Source organism: Miniopterus natalensis, chromosome 14 (genome assembly GCF_054644295.1).
Source record: "Miniopterus natalensis isolate mMinNat1 chromosome 14, mMinNat1.hap1, whole genome shotgun sequence".
NCBI classification, from domain to species: Eukaryota; Metazoa; Chordata; class Mammalia; order Chiroptera; family Miniopteridae; genus Miniopterus; species Miniopterus natalensis.
In genome coordinates, this window is record NC_142094.1 from 57016269 (window position 1) to 57043912 (window position 27644).

Genomic DNA, 27644 nt, shown 5'->3' on the forward strand with positions numbered 1-27644 from the left:
GGGAGCTTGGAGGCCTGCCAGGCGCCCGCCCCTTCCCGGGCACTCGGCTTCCCTTCTCCGCCAGTGTCCTTCCCACGCCCTCCGGGAACTCCCCCTGGAGCGGCGTCTCTGCGCCGCCTGCCACCCCTCACCCCCGGGCCTCAGGCGCCCCCGTTCGCCGTGCTCGCCCCCTGCGGCTCCTGCTGTCCACCCTGGAAACTGCCCCCCGAGGCCTCTGCTCGTTCCCGCGCCCTGACCACCCATTTCGAGCGAGCCCTTGAGCCGCCCGGCGGTCCCGCTCCGTTTCCCAAGGCCCGGCCCCGGCGCCCAGAGCAGCGCCTTTCGTCTCAGCCCTGGGCCCGGCCGCGCAGCAGGTCTCCACCCGTCTCTCCTGTTTCTGACCCTAAGGCCGCAGCAGCTTCCTCTCGCCCCAGAGGCCGAGTCCGACTCGCCGTCCGGCTGCGGGGCCTCCCAGCCTGGCTCCCGCGCCCTCTCTGAACGTCTCCCCGGCCCCTCGCCTCCCGCTGGAGCCGCTGGCCTTCCGTTATTTCCCTGAAAAATACTGCACCTTGTCACGTTTGAAACTCAGCCAGCTCTTTGTGCTCTGACCTTGTATTTTTACCTTGAATCAAAATTTTTATGAAATGAAAATCCCCCCACGTTTTTTAAAAAAAAAAAATGGTACAAGAAGCACCAGATGGTCTTCACAGAAAGTGCGGAAAGGAAAGGAGAGGGGCTTGAACCGGCTGAAGTCTGACCCACCAGTGACAGTACAGCCGGCGGCCAGTCACCGGTCACTCGGCTGCTGCCAGGTGAGGTCTTTCTGGGCCGTTTCCACGCCGGCCTGTCACCTGCAGTCCTTTCCACCTTCACGTCCCACCTGACGTGACCCTTCCCTGTAGAAAGGACTCAGCCGGTCACCCAGCCAGGGTTGGTCAGTGAATAAACGTTCGCTCAATTGATGGAACATAAACCCACACGTTGCATTTCGGGAAGTTAAAAACACGGCGCTCGTGCACGTGTGTGGTGAGCGTCTGCCCCAGGCTTGTTCGGCTCCTGACGAGGGGACCGCAGGGTGACGAAGCTGGCTCCAAGGACAGGGGGTGGGGGCGAGTGCTCGCCTGGGTTCAAAAGTGGTTCACGGCCCGGCCGGCGTGGCTCAGCTGGTTGGAGCATCGCCAAGGCTGCGGGTTCGGTCCCCAGTCCGAGCACAGACAAGAAACGACCGATGGATGCGTGAGCAGCGGAGCAGCAGACCCATGTTCCTTCCTCTCCCTCGCCCTCTCCCTCTCTCCCGCCTCCCTCCCTCTCTCTCCCTCTTTCTCTCTGAAAATCTGTTAAAAGACAACAACTGGCTCATGTCCTTCAGGACAATAAAACCGTAGCTTTGGGGTTTATCTCCGCTGCCCCACAGACATCACTTGCGGCGCATCAGTCTCTACAGGTAACGTCTGACTTGGCAGCTCTGGTCCCCAGTCGCTAGCAAGTAGTAAATCAACCCGACCAGCCCCCCCGGGGAGGGTCAGCACTTCTCCTGAGACGGCCCGGAACTGGACACCTTCGGCTCTTCAGGGGGTCGACCTCTGTCACGGTGACTCAGCTCTACCTCCCTGGCACCAAAGCTGGCACTGGGGACACGTAGCGGCTCTGTTTACACAGAGCAGGCCTCGGGGCAGCGTGCGGGCCCCGCCCGCGTTAGCCGGGCATCCTGGGCAGGCCTGTCGGGGGGGCGCCAGGCTGGCCGGGGAAACACCCAAGTGCGCTTCGTGCCTTATGCTTAGGTTGACGAAGTTTTTCTTGACAGCTTCATGGGCTCCTATCTTTTAGATACCAGTTCCCAAGACGTTATCATTTGTAAATAGAGTAGTAAGAAGAAAATAAAAGTGTTTCTAGAGGTGTCCAACATGGAAGGTTGGTTCCTGGTTAAGGCAGAGTTTTCAGGCTGTGATCTCGCTGACTGGGCTTCAGGCAGCAGGTGCTGAACCCCCCGACCTGGGCCTCGAGGACGCCTCGCCGGCCGCGTGTCGGAGACAGAGGGGCCCGCTTTTCCTATTCAGACACGCGGAGCTCTGAAGGTCTGTTCCCCCCGTAAGCGTGTAAACAGCCATTATGTGCAAGGCTGTTATTAAAACCAGAGAAACATGTGATGTAGAACCAGGGCCAGGGTCACGTTTTTCTGAAACTCAGTGGGGACAACTGTGTTTTGGCAAAACCACGTGACCCATCAGGTAGAACTAATACTGACCAGCCAAGGGCTCTGGAATGGGTGGTCCAGGCCCACTTAGAAATCTGCCTCGGACGTGGCTCAGTGGCTGAGCGTCAACCCAGGATCCAGGAGATCGATCACGGTTAGATTCCTGGGTCAGGGCAGGTGCCCGGGTTTCGGGCTCGATCCCCAGTCAGGGGCGTGCAGGAGGCAGCCGATCAATGACTCTCCCATCACTGATGTTTCTCTCTCTCTCTCTCCTTTCCTCTCTCTGAAATCAATAAAAACATATTAAAAAAAACAAAGATGCTCATGCCAGACCTCTGAGTGGTTTTGGAGATGAAGGAGAACGTCCGTGGATGACAGTGTTTGTGTTCCGCTGTCCTATCGGATGTCCGTTCATTCACCAGGATTCAGATGGTGTCCGCTGTTGAGAGAGTCACAGGGGTGGTGCCCAGGGGAGCAAGCTCCCCTCTGTCCACGTAACTGTCCGGCTGGGCATGTCACTTAAACTTGTCCCCCGACAGGGCCCCGTGTCACCGTGGTCCAGCCCCAGGCTCGCGAGCGTCCATCCGTGGCTAACTGCGTCCCTCGGAGGGAGGGGTCGCCAAGCATGCTCATAGGTTTTTGCTGTCCGAGGGCATCGCAGCAAGGAGACCTGGGCCGCAATCGTCCCCTGGGCCGTGGGAAGAGGGGAGTCCAGGGAGGTCGCCGAGATGAATTCCTGCTGGGACCTGGCCAGCGTCTGCTAACAGACCATCATTCTTGTGGAAGCGGGGGCTGCAGGGCCAGGCCGCCCTCCCGGGGGGGCTGAGCCGTCGGCATTCCACACGGAGGTCAGGGCCTCGCAATTACAATGCGCGTCTAGACGAACATTTAAACAAAACATCGCCGAACTTCAGAATTACAAGGGATGTCGGCGGTCCCCTGGTCCGGGCTAATCTGCAGCTGTCTTTGAAAACAGTCTCTCCCGGGGTCCGTTCACCGGAGCCAGTGACCGCGCTCCCCTCGAGGCGGTGACTCAGGAGATAGTCACGGCGCTGATAAAACGGCCGCGCGCTGAGTTCCCCAGCCAGCGAGGCTCCCACCCACGCACCCCGGTCTGCACTGCATTGCTCACCCCCCTCCGGGCCTCCTGCTGCCCCCGGGACGCCGTGTGTCCCCTCCTGCCAGCCTGGGCGCCCTCCCTCCGACGTGCCCCTGTGTGTCATCCTGTCTCCGGGGAAGGCGCTCGCTATGATTTCCCCTTGCAGGGCTCGTGTTAAGCATATCATAGACCCCATTTGGCTCCATTATGTATTTTATAAAAATCACTTTCTCCTGTTCTAAAAAAAACACAAAAAACAGCTGGGAATGGAACCTCGGTGCCGCGTGGGAGCCCTGTGCTCCGGAAAGGATGCTCCCGTTCGCCTCTCTGAGACTGTCGTCGAGGTCTCACCGGCACCGTGGGGCAAAGCCCCGACCGGAAAACAGGAATTCCGGATACCAAAGCCCGAGAGGAAGCTCAGACCCTTGTCGTTTCACAGCATGGTTAGGGGGGTGAAAATATGTTTAAAAAACAATGCAGTCGGTCGTGACATCCTCACGGACGTCAGAACAGAAGGGTATTTCATGGCTGGTGGGGCAGGTGGCCCAACAACCCCAGAGCAACCCCACATCGCTACCCACTGGGGCGAGCAAGGACTCGGCTTGGCCTTGAAAAGTCCAGACGGCTGTGCAAGGCGTCCCCGGGACCACGTGAGGCCCAGAAAGAGAGAAAGGGCGGGGATTCAGCCCACGCTTTGTGGAACGAGCAGATCGTAGTAAAGGAGTGGATTCCAATGGGAGTCAGAGCTCGGGCTGCAGGGCTGGCTTTTGTCTCCAAGTCCTGCAGAATACACCTGCCCTCCTTGCCCGCTCCGGCCACAGGGAGGGTGGGGTTGGTCACCGATCCTCGCACGGCCCTGGAGGGATGAGAGATGGTGTTGTCTTGATGTGTCCGCTGTCCCCGCGCAGAGGGGACGGGAGGTGGCTGGTCGGGACCTGAACTCTGATCTCCCCGCGGGACCTGAACTCTCTCCTCCCTCCGCTCAGCGGCTCTTCATGCAGCAGAGCTGCCGACGAAATAGTCGAGAGGCCGCAGTCGTGAGCGACGGCCCACGGAAAGGCCAGGGTCCTGAAGGCGCCCAAACACGGCGCTTTTGACAACACCATGTGCCATAAAACCGAACTCTGGCGCCGAACGCTTTCCATTCTCATCTAGAAAATGCCATTTCAGTTTCGGAAACACGATACGGCATTTGTCATTTCTTCATAAAAATTGGAACGCGTACGTCTAGATAAATCATATTTGGAAGACTAATGTAGGGATGTTTAAGCATGAAATCCGAGCAGGATTAATACTCTCTGGGCCGTATTAAAAATTTGAGACCCTTTTTATATAACACTCAGGAGCCCTGGGCTTTCTGTGGCGAATCCCTTCATTACAGAGGAAAACAAAACCTGGGGTCAGTCGATTTGTTGTTATTATCGAAAAGTTGCTGATGTAACAAAACAAAATGTAAGGGCACCGGGATAGAGGGGAGCAGCTGTGTCTCAGGGGTTCAGGCCTGATGCCCTCAGGATGGAGAGGGCCCTGGGGAGACGGGAGAGGGCCCTGGGGAGACGGGAGAGGGCCCTGGGGAGACGGGAGACGGCCCTGGGGAGATGGGAGAGGGCCCTGGGGAGACGGGAGACGGCCCTGGGGAGACGGGAGAGGGCCCTGGGGAGACGGGAGAGGGCCCTGGGGAGACGGGAGAGGGCCCTGGGGAGACGGGAGAGGGCCCTGGGGAGACGGGAGACGGCCCTGGGGAGATGGGAGAGGGCCCTGGGGAGACGGGAGAGGGCCCTGGGGAGACGGGAGAGAGTGGGTCTTGGCCGGGGCTGACCGCGTCCCTTCAGTGGGAGAAACTTCTGGTCTCGGTGCAGATTTGGAAGGACTAGATCCAGAGGCCTTGGCTCGCGACTTTCAACATTAAATAGACTTGTTACACTCCTTTGGAGGAAAGCAAGCGCGAGATAAAGACAGCAATCACGTAAGGAAAGAATATTAGCCAGTTCCCTGTGTCATACGATCGTTTCTCATGGCGGATTTAGGAAACGTTTTATGATGCCAAGGATGTGAGCGTTAGTCACAGGGCCCGCCGGCAGATTCCTGTGCACTGACACGTACACGGCCGAACGCCTCTGCGCTTAGGTTCCAGGACATCCTATCGTTTACTCATCTTTCCTTCCGTCCGTCCATTCACTGAACTTTGGCGGGATGCCTGGTGCGTGGGCTCCGACGGGCAGCTGCTGCTCCTGCCTTCGAGGTGCCTGCAGGGAGGCTGGTGCTTCAGCCTCGTACAGTCACCCACACGGACCCACACGCACCCACACGCACCCACACGCACCCACACGCACCCACCCACACGGACCCACGCTGCCCGGCCAGGGCTCGACGCCTGGGGCAGGCTGCGGATGCGTCTTTCCGGAGCCCCAGAGCCTGGTTCACAGAAAGCTTTTCCCTGCCACAGACCTTGCTTAGCTTAAACCTTGAGTCAGGACGCTCAGATTCTAGCCTTTTCAGTCGCTCACTAGACGTGGGACCTTTAGAACATTCTTCACCTTTCCAGGCCTCAACCTTTACAGGTAAATTAGAATAGCAACAGGGCCCGGGCTTGCTGTAAGGACTAGAAAATGCCTCATATAGCACCTGGGACATGGAGATCATCCCAAATAATTTCTGTTACTTACAGTGATATTGTCTGTATTATTTAAGTAGATATTATTTGAGCCTTATAGTCTAAAGAATATTTCTCTTTGAAGAATAACTTCTATGCATGGGCTTCAAAATGTTATAAAAAGAACTTTTCTGAAGGCAAAAGAGAGGTAACGTCATCCGGTAGTCACACCTAGGGAGCCTTTCTTAGGCTCCCTTCCTTTTACCCCCCAGTCCCAGGTGACTGCTCAGGCCTTGCTGTGCCCTGAGTGAATCGCCAGCCCAGCATCCGTAACACTTGATTTGTACTTGTTTATATCTAGGCCACCCCCTTGAGTACAGGGACCTTGTCTAATTCATCTTTGTGTCCCCAGCACCCGGTCTGGCATTTGTAGTTACTCAGTATTTATAAAATCAATTAATATGTGGTCCTGGCAGGGAGAGTTTGTATGACTTCACGACACTCGTTAGCATTCAAAAGGTATGACCCTTTTCCTCCCACAGGGTCAAAACATTTCTAAATTGCTTTAACTTTCTCTCTCGGATTGGTTTGGGGGGGGGGGTTGTTTGTTTGTATGTTTGTTTGTTTTAACATTTGTCACCATGCACAGTTACAGAATTTTTTTATTATATAACTTTTCGTGTGTGCAACGTTATCATTTGACATTGGGATACATGACAAAGGGATCACCCCCAAGAGTCTATCACCCATCACCGGACAACTGATGTTCACCCCTTTTGCTCCCCCCCAATCCCTTGCCCTCTGGTAACCACAAATCTGTTCTCTGTGCCAATGAGTTTGTTTTTGTTTAGTTTGTTCATTTGTTTCTTTTTTAGATTCCACATATGAGTGAGATTATATGGTATTTGTCTTTCTCCTCTGACTTATTTCTCTCAGCATGATGCCCTCGGGGTTCACCCATGTTGCCACAAATGGCAAGACTTGAAACCATAGAATTCCTAGAAAACATAGCTGGTAACATCTTAGTGATGTTTTTGCAGCTCTGACGTCAAAGGCAAGGGAAACAAAAGCAGAAATAAACAAGTGGGACTACATCAAACTGAAAAGTTTCTGCACAGAGAAGGAACCCGTCATCGAAACAAAACGGCAACTTGCTGAATGGCAGAAGGTATTTCAAATTATACATCCAATAAGGGGTTAATCTCCAACATACATAAATAACTCCTACAACCCAACAACAACCCAGTTTAAAAAATGGGCAGAGGATCTGAATAGACGTGTTTCCAAAGAAGACATACAGATGACAGTAGGCCCGTGGGAAGACGCCCGGCATCTGCGTTCACCAGGGGTGCTGGTCTGTAGGTTTCCTGTAGAGCCCTTGTGTGGTATTTGGCCTTGGTGTCCGGGTAATGCTGGCTTCTTAAATGATTTGGAAGTGTTTCCCCCTCTTCAGTTTTTAGGAACGGTTTGATAATTGGCATTAATTTTTCTTTAAATGTGTGGTAGAATTCCCCGGTGAAGCCCTCTGGCCCTGGGCTTTTCTGTGCTGGGAGGTCTAGTGCGGAGTCAGTCTCCTTCCTCGTCCTGGTTTGTGCAGCGTTTATGTTCCTTCCTGATTCAGCCGGGGGGGGGGGGGGGGTGTATGTTTCTAGGAATTGATGCATTTTTACAAGTTGTTCAGTTTGTTGGCATGTAACTATTCATGGTCGTCCCTTCTGATCCTGTGTATTTCTACAGTATCAATCATAATATCTCTCCTTTCATTTCTGATGTTATTTATTTGAATCCTTTAATTTTTTTTTTTTTTTTTAGTGTAGCTAATCGTTTGTCAATTTTGATGATCTTTTCAAAAACCAGTTCTTAATTTCGCTGAACTTTGCTCTTGTTTCTCTGGTCTTTATTTCATTTTGTTCTTTTTCTAGTTCGTTAAGGTGTAAAGTTAGGTTGTTTGTTGAGATCTTTCTGTTTTCTTAATATACGCATGTATCACTGTCAGCTTCCCTCGTAGAACTGCTGCCTTCGAGCAAGAACGATGAGAGGTTCCCACACCCCCACTTATATTCGTGGATTCAGTGATGCAGTCAGTGTATCGGGGACTGCGGGCGGATGCTGACAGCTCCGGCTGGTGCGGTGGACACATTGTTGCTTCCCTGCAGGGTACTCTCTCATGCAGTGGACACATTGTTGCTTCCCTGCAGGGTACTCTCTCATGCAGTGGACACATTGTTGCTTCCCTGCAGGGTACTCTCTCATGCAGTGGACACATTGTTGCTTCCCTGCAGGGTACTCTCTCATGCAGTGGACACATTGTTGCTTCCCTGCAGGGTACTCCCAGGAACATTCTCTGCAAAATGTCCTTGCTCTATCCTTTGATCTCCTTGGATTTTGTTTTTCTGTCTGCAGCCCGTGTTTCTGTTGTGTTCTAGTACTTTAGGTATCGTAAAAAGGAGAGTAAGAAATAAACAATTTTTATAAGCGCACAAGGAAATGTGTTGCTTTTTAATATATTTCTCTTTTACATGAAAGAGACGCTCAGACTTGTGTAAGTTTTCAATTGCTGTTTACAGAAGTATCTTAAAGGTTTCTATCAAAAAAATAAAAATAATTGGTGTCCTCCCATGAGGACTTGTGTAATCAAAAAGAAATACAAAGAGCATTTCTCTATTTCCTAACATGTTTGATTGAATTTAACGTATAAAATTCCCTCGCTGCCATAAAAACATGAATTGGTAACAGTACCCTGTTATCATAAACCAAAGTCCTTTGACATGGCTCTTTATAACTACAAAGGTGTAGTTGTTTGTTTTTCACTATTTGAGACTACATTTATTATCTACACCAGAGAGTAGATCCCGTTTACATAGGAAAGATTTTTGAAGCAGCTGCGATGTTTGACTTTGCCTGATGTAGGTGCTGAGATACTGGCACAGCCTTTTCCCAGGTCTGGGGGAGCCATAAAGAAGACACAGCGCTTACTCAGGTATTGTTAGCCAAAGAATCCAAAATTAAATTAGAGACTAAAATTTTATTAAGTTGAGTGAACACATAGAGATTCTTATTTAATGAAGCTGAATTGCAAGGCCAAAGATTTGAATGGCACATTGCTTGTATCCAAGTCCCTCCAGCCAAGTGCAAAACCTTCCTTTCTTGTTGGCCAAAAGCCTGGCAAGAACAACCGGCTTCTGCAGCCTAGGAATTCCCCTCCTCTGCTGCAGGGTAATCAAGCCTGGGGTAGCTCGGGGCTTTGTTATTTTATTTCACTTCATTCATTACATTGTATTTATTGTTTTGTTTATTTGCAGATTGTATCTAGCTTCTCCCCAGGCTTCCTTCCCACATTCTTAAACCAAAGCGCTTTTTACTTTTGTCTTTTAAATAATCAGATGGGGAAAAAAAAATCTATTCCTATCAGCATCTCCAGTCTTCAGTAGGAAACCTGGAAACAGGGTCTGGAGTCAGACTAATCTAGGTCACAATCCTGCATCTGGCATTTGCTGGCTGTGTGGTTAGTTGTCTCTTCTGTAAAATGGGCAGAGTTGAGGGGCCTTATGAGTCTTTTTAAGTATTAAATGAAAGTGTGCTTAGCGCTCTGGTAGCCACTATCATTCTATAATAATAATTATTATTCTTAGTGTTCTACCTCTCACTGGCATCAAATCTCCAATCTTCTGACCCTTGGTCTTCTTTTTTTCTTTTTTTTTTTTTTCTTTTTTGCATTGCCAGTCTTATGCTAGCTTGTTTTCCTCCTAGGTAAAGTAATTCTACATTTTTCTAAGTATTTCTTGACAACCCGGACTCTCCCTTCATAGAGGCTCTCATAAACCTTTCCCGCAATGCAGAGGGAACAATGTGCAGCCATAAAGGAACAGCAGGTACATTCGACCAGGCTACCCCCCCTTTTGAAATACTCCTGCTTCAAAATATGATACAGCCACAGACTTAATGTAGCTCTGCACAATGGGATGGCTCTCGTTTACATGAAGGGAGCCCTTTTCTGAAAGATTAACAGCCGGGAGTACAGGTTTCTTTCTATGCCTCCCTCCGGGGCATTGGAAACCCTTAGAGGAAGGTATCTGCGGTCATTGACATTGCACCAAAGAATCACCGTATATTTAACATGTAAATCTCCATACTTTAGGAGGCAGAGAGAGATTTTGTTAAAAGCCCTTATGAAGTAAGTTTTTATTCCAATTTATTTTCTGTAAGGCCGTTATTTTTAGGCTAAAAGATTATCATGTTTTAGTTACATTCTTGCCTTTTATACAATTGGAACAATAGACTTGTATCACTCTGACACACAAATAATCCAGAATGTACTTAAGTCAGCCCTTTACTTATTCTAACCACAAACGAAAATAATCCCTAGATCTGGATCCCGAGTCCTCAGAATTGCACCCTCTTGCCATTTCTGGGTTTGCGTTCTCTCTGCCCTTTGTAAACTCCAGCCAGGGCCCTTATTTATTTAACACACAGTTACCTCCACTTTATGTCAGACCTAAATGAATCCCCCCAGAGGCCTCGTGATAATTAACCCCATGCTAAAGGAGAGCTGGCCAGGGTTTTGAATCCCGGTGCTGGGCAGAGAGCACTGTTTGCCCTTCTCACGTGAGCCTCGAACCTTTGAATCAGAGGGAGGGGGGAGAGGCCTGCAAAGGCCTTGAATGCATATTAATTCGTGGGGCTCCTGCAGATGGAGACCTGAGAATAGCCTTGGCTTCACTTGGACCGGCTCTGCAGTTGCTGTGCGCTCGATGACATCACCGAACTCGCTCAGCACGCGGTCTGTTTTATTTCATTAGCCGCCCAGCTCCCTGACCCGGGCCCGAGGGCCAGGCTGAGCCCACTCCCTCTCCCCCGGAGAAGCTCTCGTGGTGGCCGGGGTGAGGGTGAGGCCAGCGCATCTCCGGGCTGAGCTCACAGGCGGGGAGTGCGGGTTCCCACCACGCTGCTCCGGGGAGAGGGCTTCCAGGTCCCGAGCTGCCAAAGGAAGGCACTAGAATATCCCGCCCGCCTTGGGGAGTTCAAAGCCACCTGGGGTCCCATAAAACTCAGAACGGGAAAGGAGTTTTATGGGACCCCAGGTGGCTTTTATGGGACCCCAATTGGCAGGGCAGCCAGGGGCCAGGCTGCTTTTCCAAATTCTGTGCCATATGGAGTCTCCTCTGCACAACCCGAGGGCATGAGTAGCCCTCCCCCCGACACCCCCAACCTCAGGTCATGTCCCGGCCACCTCCCACCCCACGCGGCGAGTAGCTGCCTGCGCCTCGGAACTCCTTGTCCTGTCCCTCAGTTGTTTTTGCTGAGAGAAGAGGAATCCGGGGCGTTCAGAGGCGTCTCCAAGGCAGATCGTGTGCACAGCAGAAGGAAAATAGGCTCCACGCTGAGTTCCTGGCACGGACACCGGCCACTTTAGAAACATGTGTTTAAAATAAAAACCCCAAGAAATCTCCGCTTGGTGTTCCAGGGTTGCCTGCTTTGGTTTTTATTTTTCTGAGTCATTGTTATCGCTACGATGAAATAATAATCATCATTTTTAGCGTTGCCCCGCTCGCGGGCAGGCCCTGCCGAGGACAGCGGCAGTTCCCAGCGCCTGGCCGTGCGACCTGGTGGCCTCTGCGGGGACGGGCCGCCTGGAGGTGGTGTTCGGACACTCAGCCATCTCTCTGTCTGTTTGTAGAGACACCACCTCCTGTGCGCTGCCCTGTTGTCTTTGGCTGTGGTTCCCTGTGAGGTGATGTCCTGGTCTCGTGGCTGTGTTTCTGACGGTCTTGCAAGACTCTGGCTCAGGGGGTGGTCTTCCCCTACACCCCCTCTTGCCCTCCGCCCCCCCTCCTGGAGCAGAACCCCCTGCTCACCTGGGGAGGCCCCCCGTCTCTGCGGCTCGTAGCCACATCAGGCACAAGCCCTGGCCGAAGGGAAAGCGGTCCCACGCGAGGCACGTGTCCGCGTGATCCACAGCCGCATCCTAACTCAGCTTCCCCTCCCCGCCGCTTTCTTCCCGCGCGGCTAGGGGAGGGAGATGGTCTCCACCGACCACGCGGCTCCCACAGTTTGCTCCAGCCACCTTAGGAATTGGCGACAGGCCTGAACCAGAGCAAAAGGGGAGTTAGAGTGGCTGGGACCTGGGGCTCCTCGCAGGTCGGCTGTTTCTGAGAAACTGGGGGCGAGGCCCCTGGGTGGGAGGCGGGTGGCTCAGTCCCACAGAGGAGGTGCGACTGGGAAGCGCAGGGCATCCTCTCCCCTATCCCAGAGGTGGATTCCCTTCCCCCCGTGGCCACGGAGGGGCTGGCAGCAGCCGCACAATAAAATGAACAATCATCATCCCCGGCAGCCCCCGTGGGTTCCCTGCGCGCAGGTGGCTGCTCAGAGCGCAGCGGTGAAGGAGCACCTTGCGGCTTCGGGGCGCGGGGCCCGAGAGCAGCGGGCGCCCCGAGTCTGGGCTGGGCTCTCCCTCCGTCCGCGTCACGAGCAGCCTGCGAGCAGCCACTTGAAGATCATGCAAGGCCCCGGCCCCTCCTGCAAATCTCCTCCTGGGTTAGCGCACGGGTGGAATTTACACCGGGGAGTCGGGCAGCACCTTGACCAGGTGATCGAGGTTAACATGGACCGTGGGGGACAGATGGGCACCAGGTACCCACAGGGGATCCCTGAGGAGAACACAGCCAACTAGGGACCCTTTGGGTTGAGAATGAATAACCTCAGTGAGTCAGGAAATACCGGGCATCCCCCAATAAGGCGCGTTTTACTTACGGAGGGAGGCAGTTGGTCGAAAATGTCAACATCATAAAAGAAAAAAGCCTCAGAAATGTTTCAGATTCAAGGAGGCTGAAGGTCCTGAGTACGGGGCCCAGCTAGGGCAGGACAGGATGCTCCGTAAAACCAGATCGCGAGGCTGGTCGCACAGCTGTCACTAGGGTAGAAACACCGGCTTGTGCATTTTATCTCATTTTTTATTACATTTACTGGGGTGACACTGGTTAGTAGGATCGTACAGAGGTTACACGTTTTAAATGGTCAATCACATGGTACGTGAATTCTTTTTCAAAGTTGTTAATAAAAAAAGGGGTGAGGGGACCTGACCCCAGGCTGGATTCTGTCCCCAGGGGGTGAGGGATGAATGCTGCGCAGAGCCCCCCCACGTCCACTGTCAAGGTCAAATCGAATGGAAGAGCAGAGAGACGCCACATCCATACGGCATGGGTACCTGCCCGTGGCGCGTGGTACCAGCCATGGTGCGTGGCATCTGCCTGCCGTGGTACGTGGTACCTGCCCGTGGCACGTGGCACCGCCTGTGGCACGTGGCGCCTGCCGTGGCACGTGGTACCACCCATGGTGCGTGGTACCTGCCTGTGGCACGTGGTACCTGACCGTGGTGAGTTGGAGGACATCCCTCCTCATAGGAAACACCATGAAGTATTTAGGGGTAAGAGGTGATGTGTGTTACTTAGTCTAGAAAAAGTAAAGTGTGTCTGTGGGGGGCGGGACGGCAGGACTGAGGGGGAGGGGAGCAAGAACAGAGGAAAAAGCGATGGAATAAAATGTAGCAGGAGACTGATGCTCTTTAGCTAAACGTGCAGCCCTGGGCCCCAGGCTCCTGAGCGGCTGGCTCCCTGGCCCAAGGTGGCCACGCCCCGCGTGTGCTCCGGGGCCGAGGTGGCCCACACTGAAGGGTCTCGGGTTCAATTCCAGGTCAAGGTCACGTACCTCGGTGCAGGTTCAGTCCCCAGCCCTGGTCTGGGCTCAGACAGGCGGCAACCCATCGACGTGCCTCCGTCGCATCAATGTTTCTCTCTCTCCCCTCTCCCTTCCACTCTCTCTGAAAAGCAATGGGAAAAACATCTTGCGGTGCGGATTAACAAAAAGATAAAAACAAGGAGCACTAAATTGACATTGTCTCCATCTTCCAGTTCCCTCCGTGCCCTCGGTCTTCTAGCGCAGAGGACGTGTAATTGTTTCCTGACCTCCGAGAAGTGCCGATTAACTCAATGAGCTTGCAGGGGATTATAGTATTTTTCTCATGAAGCCATTAGGGTCGATTACCGAGGCAGATCATGGTAAATTACATTTTTTAATCATAAAGTTGTATCTTCCTCCTCAGCATATTTTGCTAAACCCCCCCCCCCCCGGACACATGGAAAGATTTCAGCTTTTAATGAAGAACTCGTTTCTGGGGTGTGTTTGTAGAGTTCGAGTTTAGTAGCCACATGACGTAATCCCGGTTCCCAGCTTCGCGTGCGAGACCGTCGTGTGAAAATGAAACCGTGAATCCCATCTGAGTCCCGGTTGCCAGGTTCTGTACAGGAAGTATTCTTCTGTTTCACTTTAAAAAAAGAAAGAAAGAAACCACAGTATCATCATCTGAGAAACAGACCCACGGCTGGGAAGCCAGAAACATTGGACGCGTGTTTGGCTTTTCTCTGGCCAAAGGTGTCCAGAGGCGTGAAGTTATGTTCTGGGCGCAGGGGGGCGTCAGGTAGGCACCGCCTCTCCCGTGCCCCCAGGACACTTGGGCACAGACTTTGCAGTGGAGCTACACGGGGAGGAAAGCTCTGACTGTGCGCCCGGTGCGGGGATTGTCATTGCCCAGGGCCGGCCGCTGTGTTAAAATGCACTCCCAGCAAGGAAGGCGTCGGGACGCCGGACAGCAGATGCGCTCGGGAGACTCCCGGACGTAACGGATCAGTGCTTCCATCAGTGAGCCAGCCATCACCCACCCCTGCCATGGCCTTTACCCAGTTTCACTGCTTGAGACCGTGATGCTTAAGAAAGATCTGTTTTCGTGGCCCAGGGTCGTATTTGTCCTATATTACATCAGTTAACTAAGTCAACAAGGCAGTTCATGTCCTGTTCTAAGGATAATGGAAGGAATATAAAATATTCCCAGGCATCACCTGACTTAACTACTCAGGTGCTTGTATAAAAGTAGCTGTCAGGCCCGGCTAGCGTGGCTCAGTGGTTGAGCATCGATCTAAGAACCAGGAGGTCACTGTTCGATTCTTCGACAGGCACATGCTGGGGTTGCAGGCTCAATCCCCAATCAGGGGGGTGCAGGAGGCAGCTGATCAATGACTCTCACCCATGTTTCTGTCTCTCCCTCTCCCTTCCTCTCTCTCTAAAATCAATAAAAACATATTTTATTTTATTTTTTAAATATATCTTTATTGATTTCAGAGAGAGGGAGAGGGAGAGAGAGAGAGAGAAACATCAATGATGAGAGAGTCATTGATTGAGCCCGCAACCCGGGCATGTGCCCTGACCAGGAATCGAACCCCGATCTCCTGGATCCTAGGTCAACGCTCAACCGCTGAGCCACGCCCAGCCGGGCGATAAAAACATATTTTAAAAAAAGAACAGCCTAGAGCAGTTATAAGCCCACCTGCGAGAGACTTTGGAACTACAGATGATCATTAAAAAGGGAAGAAAGTAGCTCAAAGCGTTAGGCCCGTGTAGCGTGGCAGCCATGGGCCTGCAGAGTCAGGAGCCCCTCATTTCCCACCTGTGTCCATGCTTCTGTTGGAAAATGCAATTGACCGGTCAGCCCTGCTGTCCTCAGACACGTTGCTACGGAGACCACAGTTGGAATCCATTTACTTCGTGAATGGATGGGGTCATCCGAATAGTCCCAAACGACAGTAATACTTCAGGGTAAATGCCACATGATTCGACCCAAAATTCTGTGTATCTGTGACTTAAATTGGCAGCAGTATATTAAGAAATTATTTTGCAGGAAACTTAATTGTCCCCTACAGTCTCCAAAATGCTGTATCAACAGTTTTATTTATTATAGTTTGTGAAACTAAATGAGAAAGAGCTGGGGAGATGGAACTTTTTTTTTTAATTTATTTCAGGAAAAAAACAAAACAAGTTGTTTTGGTCATTTTTGAGAATTTTAGAAAATGGAGACTAGCAAGAGAAAATCCAGCGTGAATGCCCCTGAAGCCCAGCCGTGGTCGCAGGGCGCGCCGGCGGGAGCCGCGGGCGAGCGGGCCGTCCCGCGAGGCCTTTGGCGGATGTGCTGCGCGGGATAGCTCAGCCCTCGAACCGCAGGCACAGTCTCCGAGGATTCGTAGGGAAGAGTGACAGGTCACCAGGGAGCGTTCTCGCGCCCTGATAGCGGGTGCCAGCCGCCCAGCCTCCCTTCCCGTCTCCCTCGTGAAAGTGGTTCCCAAACGGAAGACAGGTCGTCAGGGTTCGTCTTGGTGACCCGACAGCATTCGAAAGTCTTGAAGTGACGACAGAGGGAATGTGACCGCCGGTGTCCCACGGCCCTCCACGGGCGGCAACCGCCGTTGGAGCCACGCTTCTTCTGTTTTTAACTGATCCGGTTAGTCCGAGCTCGGCCTGTCGCTTTTCTGTGATGATGGTCCTTCACTCCGCGCTGGCGCTGGTGCCGGGCTTCGGGGCGCAGCTTCTGCCCTCAGCCCCCCCCCCCCCCCGCCTGGGGCAGAAGACGGGTCAGCAGGAGTGAGGCAGGAGGGAGACGGCTTGTAACAGATCCCTGGTGGGAGCCGGGAGGGACGCCCCCTCGCTCCCGGGGACTGGCGTGGAGACAGCGCCCCGGTCCTGTGCTCTGGGGAATAAAATATGTCACGTGGATGAAACCTGTCTCGTCCGAACACGTAACTAAATTATGTAACGGCAAATTTAGAGTGGAATCATTTCAATATTGATCTTAAAAAAGCAATTTGGGGGTAATGTTTTTTATTTCAATACTCAAATCGTTTCAGAAATGTTGTGAGGAGGAACATTATCTACACGGTAATGTTTTAATGTAAATTCTAAATGATCGTTTGCAGCCACGTGTACCCAGAGATTTGAAGTCAGAAAATAACAGTAACAGAGAGGACGAGCTTCTCCTGGCTCTCTCGCTGAGAAAGTGGGCGCCCTCCGAGGGCTCCGTCCCCCGAAACCCTAGGATCGCCGAGCCGACCGCTTCCTGGTCGTTTCCGAGAGACCGTCTCAGACTCACACTCGGCATGGCCGAGGTCACTCGCACCCTGACCCTGGCTGGGAGAAGTTCTTGGGAAGTGTGACCATAAGGAAGGTGTCTCTCGTCTCTTCCCCTTGCAGGACCCCCGCTTATCTTCCTTCCCTCTGCATTTATCAGGACTCTGGCTGCAAAATCCAAGTGAGCTGAGGCAAAAGGGAGGGGTTGCCGAGGGGAGAGGCACAGTGGGCCTGGGAGCTCCTGGAAGGTGTCCCCTTCCCGCCACCTGTCACAGCCGAGTGGGGGCAGTGTGTTCCCTGGTGGCACCTCCTGAGCAGGGGCTGGGCTGGAGGCCGCCCTGGGGGGGAGGTCTGTTCCTCAGAAGCCCGGCTCAAGGCCCGGGGAAGGTTTGCAGCGGGTTATCGTGGGTCCCAAGGTCACCTCTGGACTGGGAGCGAGCGACCCCAGCAGAACCAAGTGGTGTCAAGCACATTCTCTGAACACGGGCAGGCGGACGGCTTCTGTGCACATACCTCCCGCAAAGTCAGGAGCTGAAGCAACTCTGGACTCACGCTACCCAGGCTCCATATGGGCCCCTCTCTGTCCCACACCAGCCTGGCTCCCAGACCCCAGGCCCTCGGGGGCTCTGCCTTGCCACCCCTGCCTGCAGTTCCCTTCTCCTCCCACCCGCCCTGGGCCTGGCGGACTCCTACTCCACCTGCTAGCTCCCTCTGTGAAGCCTCGCCTTCCACGACGCTCCACCTACTATGTGTCGGTTCACCCAGTAGGACTCTCTTCCTACTGTGTGACACCCAGCAGGCTGCAGTGTCCTTATTTATCTTTGTATCGCAGCAGCTAGTACAGCTCCTAGCACATAGTAGGTGCACAGGAAATGCTAGCTGCAGTTATGTGGAGAATGATTTTAAAAAGCGCATGTTGCAAAAGAGTCGCAAAATCATTTACAACCAGAATAAACCCGTGCTTTGCTCTTGCCAGTGAAGATGTGGTAGGTTGCATGGTTTTAGTTAAGATGAATAGGGTTCTCCTCTTCCAGTTTATCTCAGAAACTCACTATTTCCGCGTGTCCCACATCACCGCCCTCGCCTCCCCCAGCACCGCTCAGGACGTGTCCGTGTCATTCTAAACTCTCCCTTCACATTTGAATATGGACGGCTGGTTCGCTCGCCTGCTAGGGAGCCAGCAGGGCAGGATTCTGGGTCCAAAATGATCGTCCCAACAGGTCGCTTAGCCTTTGATTCTAGACGGTGGAGCCCTGGACTTGCAGGCGGTGATTCTCCCAGCTCAGAAATCTGCACATACTATTTATAGAAGAGTGTATGTATGTACATGTTGCAGTGTGCATGAGCCAGGGCGTACCTCTGTGTGCCTGTGTGTGCATGTGCCTGTGTGTGCATGTGCCTGTGTGTGCATGTGCCTGTGTGTGCCTGTGTGTGCATGAGCCAGGGCATGCCTGTGTGCGATGAGCCAGGGCATGCCTGTGTGTGCATATACCTCTGTGTGCCTGTGTGTGCATGTGCCTGTGTGTGCCTGTGTGTGCATGAGCCAGGGCGTGCAGATGCCTGACTGTGTGTTGGAAGATTGAGGCGGGAGGTGGTGGGAGGGAGGGCTCCATGTGTACTGTGGGGGGTGGTTCCCTGAATACACGTCTGACGCCCGCCTGCCTGAATCTCCTGACTCTCCCTGGAAAGCCTGCACACGTGGAGGTCCCTCGGGAGCCTCAGTAAATTAGTGGGATCATCTGTAAAATAATCAGGAGCCCGGGTCAGACCCTGGCTGCCCTGCAGCCTGGCGATTCTACACTCAGTGTTTCATGTTTCTCTCCCCCACAGGGGCCTCATTGCCAGTGGTTTCACAGAAACCCACTACCTTCAGGATGGCACTGACGTGTCCCTCACTCGGAATCACACGGTAAGTCCTGTGTGTTCGGCCCACTGTGATACGATGCTATCGAATCTGTGCTTAAAATCCGTAGCTGTCTTGTCCTGAGCTAACTCACACGCCCAGCTACTTCCTTAGGCCCTGAGAGGGGCTGTGCACCACTCAGTGTCTGAGCCTCCCACTGTCCCTCCAGGAAAACTCAGCCTTGGCCAGTATGTGCCAGGACAGTCCTTGAAGATATGGCTTCACTGTAGCCTGACCTTGAAACCATTTTGCAGATTGAAAACTTTTGAGGCTCTAAGTCTCAAACCCCAGGACTTTCAACTCAGGACCGACCCTGTGCCCTCGCTGGGGCAGACGCCCTGGGTCCTGGCTGGTTTGCCGGGGGTCCCAAGGAGCGTGCACGCGGTGTCCTGAGCCTGCGCTCTGATGCCCCGAGGTCAGCCCGCTACTGTCTTCACCCGACGTGGTTCTCATTAGAGCTGGAGCAGAGCAGCCCTGGGGGCCTGGGCATGGCAGCTTATTTCTCCAGACCCTGTCCTGTCCACTCTCAGGGCTGAGCCCAATGCAGCCCGGCCACAGAAAGTCACGGTGCACACAAACTTTGTCCTATTAATCCACTGGCCCTGTGTCTCAGGCTCAAGCAAACACGTGGTATGTGGGGTCCTGATGTTCTGTACAAAGGACATGGCTGGGCCACAGTCAGGCTGAAATGCAGGTCAGCAGCTGGCACTTGCAGGTGCACACACACACAGACACACACAGACACATGCATACATGTGCTCACACACAGGCACACATAGGCACACACAGGCACATGCATACATGTGCTCACATGCTCACACACAGGCACACACAGAGGCAGACATGCACACATACACCCTCACACACATTTCCACACAGATACACACAGGCACACACGTGTGCTCACATATGTGCTCACACACATGCACACACACGCAGTCACCCTCAGACCCCTTCTATCTGCAGATCTCTCTGAGTTTGCAAATGTCACCGTCCTAGGACTCCCTGAGTGGCACTGTGGTAAGGTCCCAGGGTTCCCTGAGTGGCACTGTGACCAGGCTCTGCCCATACTTGAGAAAGCATTTGGTCCACATTTGGATTTTTGCAGATAGCTTTTCTTCAAAAAGAGAGACCCGTGAAGGCACAAGCTCAGAGCAGCAAGATATGGGAGGGACACCGTCTGACCTGCAGCCAGAGGCCTGGACTTTGGTCCCTGCTCGGCCATTAACCGGCTTTGTGGCCTTCGTTACAAACCAGCCAGGCCTGGGTTTCCACATCTGCCCGGGGAGGGGGCGCCTGGGGCGGGGGGTAGCCTTGCCCGGCCTGAAGCTTCCTTCCAGCCAGAACATTGTGTGATTCAAACAGTAAATCAAGACTGTTTGGCACGTTGCACATGGTCGGGGAGGGGGGGCCACAAAGTTCCCAAGGACTTAAAGCCTTGAAAATAATGTCGCTCAGCAGATTCCGGGGCAGACACTGTCTGCTCACAGTCCTCTTTAACCACAAGGTCGGCCCATCTTTGTTAGCAGTTTAGCGTAGAAGATTCCTGGCTTTCTGGTCCCCTGAGAGCTGGGTAACAGAATTCTGATTTTCCTTCCCATATGGCAGAGTTGAGGGCTAGTATTTTCAATCCACCATTATATTTGATGGATAGTATTAAACAGAAGGAAAATTTATTTTAGCGGAGTGAGGAAATGCATCAGGGTAAGTAATAAGTATATAAAATACGTGGTTAGAGGTTTTGTAAAGGAAAAGATGTAATTTTGTGGTTCTGCGTGTTTGGGGTATTTTCTGCGCTATGTTTTGCTGGTAGAGAGAGAATGCATTGGGTCAGCAGGACGGGCCAAGCCGAGGGTGCCAGGGCCACGCCTTGTTACAGACGGACAGCTCGACCTGGGGGCAGCGGCAAGGGCGCAGCTTGGGAACGTGTACGAGGGTCCTTGTGATGGATACGCCTGTGGGTCCTGGGGCACCGGGACCGCCCTCAGCATGGACGCCTGCCGTGTCCCTCATGGCCACGTGTTTACGAGTCCCCGAGGCCTGGCAGGTCCCGCCTCTCAGCATCAGTCCCTGGGAGGTGACCTGGCCCCCAGGTGTGGGGACACACACGACGTCCCGGTGCTTTCCAACCCTGTCGGTGTTCCCGGCGTAGATCCTGCCGGGCCGTGTCAGGCCCGCGCAGTGTCTCACACGAACACTCCTCCTCTGACATTTTTGCGAAAGGGAATTGCGCAGATAAAAACAAGCGAGGGGGGTCACAGGCGGTTGTCTGCTGTGAGCGGGCGAGAGGATGCTGTGACTGACGGACCTTGTTCTCCTTCCAGGGTCACTGTTACTACCACGGGCATGTGCAAGGGGACCCCGGCTCCATGGTCAGCCTCAGCACTTGCTCCGGTCTCAGGTGAGTCTCAGGGCTCTTGGCCTAAGCACAGCGACTGCAGCCACTTCTCCTTTTCACTCGGACGCACCCAGAGGGACGGGTGGGGCCTCGCCTTCGCCCAGCCGGACGGGACGGTGGCCTTGGCCGCAGCCCACGGGAGTGGGGCCCGCCCGGCCCACGGCTTCTCTGCGCCTCTGGCCGCGCCCATCCCCCCGGCAGGTGGGCAGGGAGGAAACCGGCTGAGTTTCGGGGTCTGAGGACTTGTGAGTGCTTTTCACTCGTGGGACTCTGATGCTTAACAATTCTTGGTGATAAAAGATAGGACATTAAATCAGGCAGCGCTGAAGCTGCTTGCTTAACAGAAATAAAAAGGCCTCCTTATTAGCACAAAAGGAAAGGAACATAACCCAGACCCAGACGTGTGGAATAAGGCCGGGGTCACAGGGGCTTTTGCCTCGGGGCTGTGGCGTGATGCAGGGAACAGTTACCTTCCCCACCCCACCCCACCCCCACCCCGGACGAGCAGCCTGCTCCTGACTCACCGCAGTTGGCTCTTCTGTGCTCCCCAGGAGGACCAGTTTGTTGGACAGATTTCCAGCTGCCTCAGCTTTCTTATTGGATTTATTTATTGAGTTTTTGAGCTCACAGCTTGTGTCCTCAGAGTCCCCCCTTGCCCTGGCAGTGGCACCAGAGCGTGGCTCCGTGGGAGGGCATGCCAGGGCGAGCACCGGCGGGGCGGCACCCCGTGTCAGCAGTGACCCCACGTCACGGCTCCGGGAGCTCTGTGCAGGACTGTAGAGAATGAGCCTCGGCGCACACACCTCACACACACGCGCGCACACACACACGCACACACGCACACACCTCACACACGCACGCACACACACGCACACACGCACACACGCACACACCTCACACACGCATGCACACACACGCACACACGCACACACGCACACACCTCACACACACACCTCACACACACGCGCGCGCACACACGCACACACACACACACACACGCACGCACACACACGCGCGCACACACACACACAATGCACCACAGGCGCAGTTCAGGCGTGGCACTCACGGAACACCTGTGCTCAGGGATCACCGGGATGGGCCCCGAGCTGGCGGCATCTGGAATGAAGGGAGGGATCAGTCCAAGATGGAACATCTGGGACCAACAGGGGGTGTTCGCTCCCTGGAGCGAGATAGCCCCATAGCGACCTGACTATGTGACCGTGGACTGGTCACTCTGAGCCCCAGTTTCTTCTTGTTAAGAATGGTGGTTTTGGAAATAAGTGCAGTGACTTATAGGAAAGCCCAGGCCTGTATCTGACCTCAAGTGAGCGGCCAGTGGGCAAACCATCAGCCTCTTAAGAGTCTCCTGGGCCGGGGCCAGTTGGGTGGAAGGGAGGGCATTGGGGGGCGGGGGTGTCCATGCTGTAGGACTTCTGGGTTAATCCCATGCAAAGCTACCCTGCTCCAGGGTGGACACATGCAAGGCTGTGGAGCCCACTCTCTCTCCATCTCTAGCTCCTGCCTTCTTCTGTGATGGTTTCATCCTCAGGCAGTTTATTTTTGTGGAGACAGAGGGGCTGTGGGCAGTTCCAGGCTTATATCCTCAGAAGGCAAGGAGACAAATAAGGACCCCTTTTTCAAGATCAGCAAAGATCTTGCAAATGCATCTTATTGGTCCTGATTGGGTCAGAGGCTCACCCCGGAAACTATCATAGTGGACAGTGGTCGGTATGGTGCTCTGGTTGAACACATATGTGCCCACCCCTGGGCCAGGCTGAGGGTGACCTGAACCCAGCCCCAGGGCCAGGAAGCAGGGGAGGGGGGAGGACCCCAAGAAAAACCAGTGAGCTTCTGCCAGGCAAAGGACAGATGAGGTCTGGGACACTCAGAAACAATCAGGCCTCCTCCAGCCAGCTTCCTCTCGTTTATGAAGATGTTTTAAACTATCAAAACTGAGGCTGGGCATAAATGGAGGCATCCGGGTTGCCTGGTAATTTTCAGGTGATTTTTATAGGAATATCAAATTCTTGATCGATAAAGAGAGAAGGGGTGTGTCCAAGGCATTCCTAATAGCTCCTCTTTACAATCCGTAGAACAGTTTACAAACCAGGGACATTAACTGATTAGCTTTAAAAGTGAAGGTGGCCCTAGCCAGTTTGGCTCAGTGGTCAGAGCGTCGGCCCTCTGCCCCCCCGCTTCTGTCGGCAGGCCCAGGCTGGGTCCCTTCCCACCCCCGGGCCAGGTTCTGACTGTCCTTCCTCTCTCTTCCTCCCGTTCTGTCATCCTGTGCAGACATCGGTGGGAGCCAAGGTCTCCACCCTAAAGGATTCTCAAGGTCAAGCCTCAGCTCTCCCCAGGTCCCCCCCCCCCAGTCAAGACTGGAAATGTCCAAACCCCACACTGCTCGGGTCCCTAATGGCTCCCGTCCGGAGCTCCTGTCCAGGAGAGGCCCTGCCCATCTCGGGCTCAGGGCTTGGCCCTAGGATCTCTGAGAACCTCCCTCTTGCCCCAGCCCCAGCACATGCCCCCAAACCCATCCGTCTCCCCTTAAACAGTTCTCATCACCGCCCCGGCTCAACCCCGGCTCCAAGACTTTTCAGTTGCCTCCCACCCGTGTTCCTGCCTCCGCCCTTCCCTTCTCTGGTTTCAAAACTGCGGCTTGACCGTATCATCCGTCTGCCCCTGCCCTGGATGAACAGAGGGAACTTAATGGCCGGTGAATCATTTCTCAATAAAGCTGTTGTTTTATTTTTATTTATGTGTTTTGTTCATGCGCACCTGAGGATATTTTGTCCGTTGATTTTCAGAGAGCGTGGAAGGGAGAGGAGGGGAGAGGGAGAGAGAAACATCCACGTGAGAGACACGCTGACTGGTTGCCTCCCGGGCGCCACGACCGGGGCCGGGGTCACACCTGCAACCCTCGGGTTCGTGGGCCAGCCCTCTAACCACTGAGCGCACCGGCCGGGGCTAACGCTGTTATTTGAAGGAGCCCGGCTGAGGCCTGTGTCTTCACGAATCATAGATGCTATTGTTACTGTCTGTGTGTCCGTCATAGCAGTTCTTAAAGCCCTTTACAATAGCTGAACCTTTTACCACGTTCGTCCTGCCTCCCAGACCTGCTCGCCAAGGGCACTTGAAACGGGCACCATGGCTGGGCCCGGGAACGGTGCCGGGAGCCGGGCCGCGCGGGGGCGGGGAGCTTGCCGTGAGGGCGGCACGCGAGTAGCTCACTGGGAGTGAGCCCCGCGGTGCTCCCGTGCTCACCGGGTGGCTGCCGCCGCGTGGCACGCAGATGAGGCGGCGTGTCGCATGTCGCCTTCACCCGGCCCCTCCCGAGAGGACGGGCGCTCCGTTCCCGCTGCCTGCGCTTCTCAGTTGCGGTCGGCGGCGTGAAACCCAGAAAATAAAATCAGCACCTGAAGGCGGAAGGGCCGGGAGGACGCCGCTCTCGCCTGACTTACCGGCGGCCAGGCCCGTGCCCGGCGAGCCTGCCGGGGGGCAAGAGCATCGGCCGGCGCAGCGCTGCTCCGGGCCGGGGCCGGGGCCTGAGGGCAGACAGCGGCCGACTGGCGGGCACAGGCCCGAGCGTTCGCCCTGAAAGCTGACGAGGCCGACAGAATCGGAGTGGACTCCTCTTCGTTTCCAGTGAAGGGAAAAGCAACGGGGTTCAGAATTTAAAGCCTGATTTCTCTGGCCCTTTTCCTTTGCACGCCGGCCCCTATCGTACTTGTCCCTGACCCGGGCCCCACAACCCTCGTAAAGCAGCGCTGGAGAGTGTGGGGACCTAGACTGGGCCCAGCTCTGCCCCGTGCCACCTGCATGCCCCTGGCAGTGGGACCATGCCCAGAGTGCAGCTGCGTGGGGATCTCCTGGGCAATAGTGTTACGGGCACAGCCCAGAGCCTGGATCTAGGCGGAGCCCGGGAGGGGTGGCCCCCGTCACCCCAACCGCCCCTGTCTCCTCTGCTCTCCCCGTTCACCGGGCCCTACTCGCTGCCCAGAGCCTGGCCTCACCCCTGCCCATGGCAGGTCCACCCTCCTAGCCCCCCCCAGGGAGGGTGCCCACAGTCTCTTCTTCCCCAAACGTTTCCCAAACTGCTCTCTAACCTTTCCCCGCCCGCTCCACCCCAGGGAAGACCCCTACTCTCCAAGTCCGCTGGATCTAAATCGTTCTCGGAGCTACTTCCAACTCCAAGTTTATAACCAAATAACTATGACACATTCAACTTAAATTACGTTCGCTTATCTAGCTCGGGGCCAGAGAGGGCTGTGAGAACATCAAATTTCGACATGTCCAAAACCCTGGATCCTTGAGTTCTGTGGTTTCCAGCAATCTCTGGAGCTAAATGATTAATTATACTCAAGACCGTCCAAAGCAATTATTTAATTAAGTGTGTTGCAGGCTGCCAGTTGTTTGCAGCAAAGGGAAGCTTTCGCCCCAGTTTCTCAACATCTGGCCTTTGGATGACTTCAAAGATAAAAGCAGATATGAGAACATTTCTATGGCTAAGTCACATTTTCTAGAAATTTTCCATTAAGTGGGAAAACATTTTCAGTAGTTTGCTTCTCATGATGAGACCTTGGTGATGTTTTACTGTAAGTGTTCCGCGAATTAAAATCCAATGAAAATGGAAAACGCTGCCATGCAAAGTGAATGTTGGCGCCATTTTCGTTCTAGGCCGGGAGCTTCGGTTTTCTAGCAGATCCATATGTTTTTTCCCCTTCAGGTGTGTTCATTTTCCATGTTCCCCGGCCTATTTTGTCAAGTTCTCTTTCTTAATTGGGGCTTTTAAAAATCAACTTGATTAAATGAAAATCCCCTGGGAGTCCTTCTAAACTAGAAATCTAAGTTTTATTGTGTAAAGAGCTTTTTGAGGAAAGAGAGTGCAGGCTCCCCCCGGAGAGGATGACCAGGTCCTGTCCGAGGATCTACTTTGAGGGACACGGAGACGCCGGTTGGGCTGTGCTGGGAGGCAGGGAGCACGGACGGCAGAAATGCTGATTTTTAGTCCATCTGTGGGGTTTGGAAATAGCCCCAAACTCTTCAGTGACCGCAAACCACCTTGGATCCCCCCTCTCTCAACGGCCAAGTGCTGTGGGTGCCGGCGACACCCAGCCTGGCTCCCCGATGGCTCCGATCATCCCCCGTGTCCCGGTGCCGACTCCTCCATTAGGGTGCGGGCTTCGCGGGCACCGTCTGTTTCCCCCGGCGCCCAGCGCACTTCACAAAGCAGGGCTGGCGGAGCGGACGGTTGACCAATTAGGAATTGACCCGCGCGTGTGAGCGCCAGTGTGCTCAAAATAACTACTTTACTGCTCCGAGCCCCTTTTTCCCGTACTATTTGAGCAATGAAACACTGTCATTCTACTCTAATTTAAGAATGATTGAATCGGCACCTATATATGGGCCCTCAACGGGCACGGGGTCGGTGAACGACGGAAATAAATGAGCAATAATGAATGACATACAAGCTCCCAGGTCGTCTGAAGGAAAGCGACAGAGCACCCAACTTATTAAACTAGTTAAGGATTAAGCTGTCCTCCCATCTGTGGGCTGCTGCCGTATAAATTATTAGAACTAATGCCCTAAACCTGGAGCCCATCGACCTCGGCCATGGTCCTGAACTCCTGACTTATCTGCAAAACATTACGCACATGTGTAAATGTGAATTATTTCTGGGGAGAGTGTGAGGCTCACGCATCAAAATAGGTTAAGGGTCCCTGCGCTGGAAGTGTCTGCTTACTCAGCAATAGATATTTGAGAAGTAAAAATTAGAAAATTATATAAAGACTAAACGTAGTCTATTCTTTCCCCAAAATTATTTGAAACAAAAAAATTTTTCAGACTCGCTTTTCATAAGACGTGCGAAATAAATCAGTGTGAACCTGCGTCGCGGGAAAGTCCTTCCCGATGAAGCCCGAGCGTGGAAATACATCGGCACTTCTCCTCCCATCCTGTCTCATTAAGAGCCGGGTCTCGGCCACAAACAAGAAGCTGCCCCCGAAAGTTATATATGTTTTTTCTTATTTCTTTTTCGACAGGGGACTTATTGCATTTGAAAATAAAAGCTACATCTTAGAGCCAATGGAAAACGTAACTGACAGATACAAGCTCTTCCCGGCGGAGGCCCTGAAAGGCATCTGGGGATCGTGTGGGTCGCGTCTCAACACCTCCAGCCCCGCAGTGGACGGTGGACTCCCGCCGCCCTCCCAGACGTGGGCGAGAAGGGTAGGAGGGCAATGCGATGTTCTGTTTCTGGGGACCCGCGGCTCGAGCTAGGGACACCCAGTGCTGAAAGTGTGGGGACAGTTATCCACCCGGGGGTTGTGTCTGGGGGGCGGAGTCACCAGTTCTCCCGGAGCTGGTGCGTGTCCTGTGGGCAGAGCGGAATCCAGCGCTGAACCCCCATCCTCGCCTCGCCAGGGTCGGCCTCAGGCCTGCTCACCTGCGCTGGCAAAGTCAGGCTGGGAGGGCGACAGGGCCGCCACTGGTCGCGTCTTCAGTGAGGACCCGCAGTGGCCTCGACGCAGG

General features: G+C 53.9%; 1 protein-coding gene across 1 annotated transcript in view; it reads left to right on the forward strand.

Moving 5' to 3' along the window:
- The window catches only part of ADAM12 (ADAM metallopeptidase domain 12), a 143437-nt gene that overhangs the window by 52298 nt on the left and 63495 nt on the right, over positions 1-27644 (forward strand). The window contains exons 3-5 of the mRNA XM_087824092.1: positions 18643-18721; positions 21040-21116; positions 27155-27341. Coding sequence (XP_087680218.1) covers positions 18643-18721; positions 21040-21116; positions 27155-27341 — 343 coding nt within the window. The remainder of the gene's footprint in view (positions 1-18642; positions 18722-21039; positions 21117-27154; positions 27342-27644) is intronic.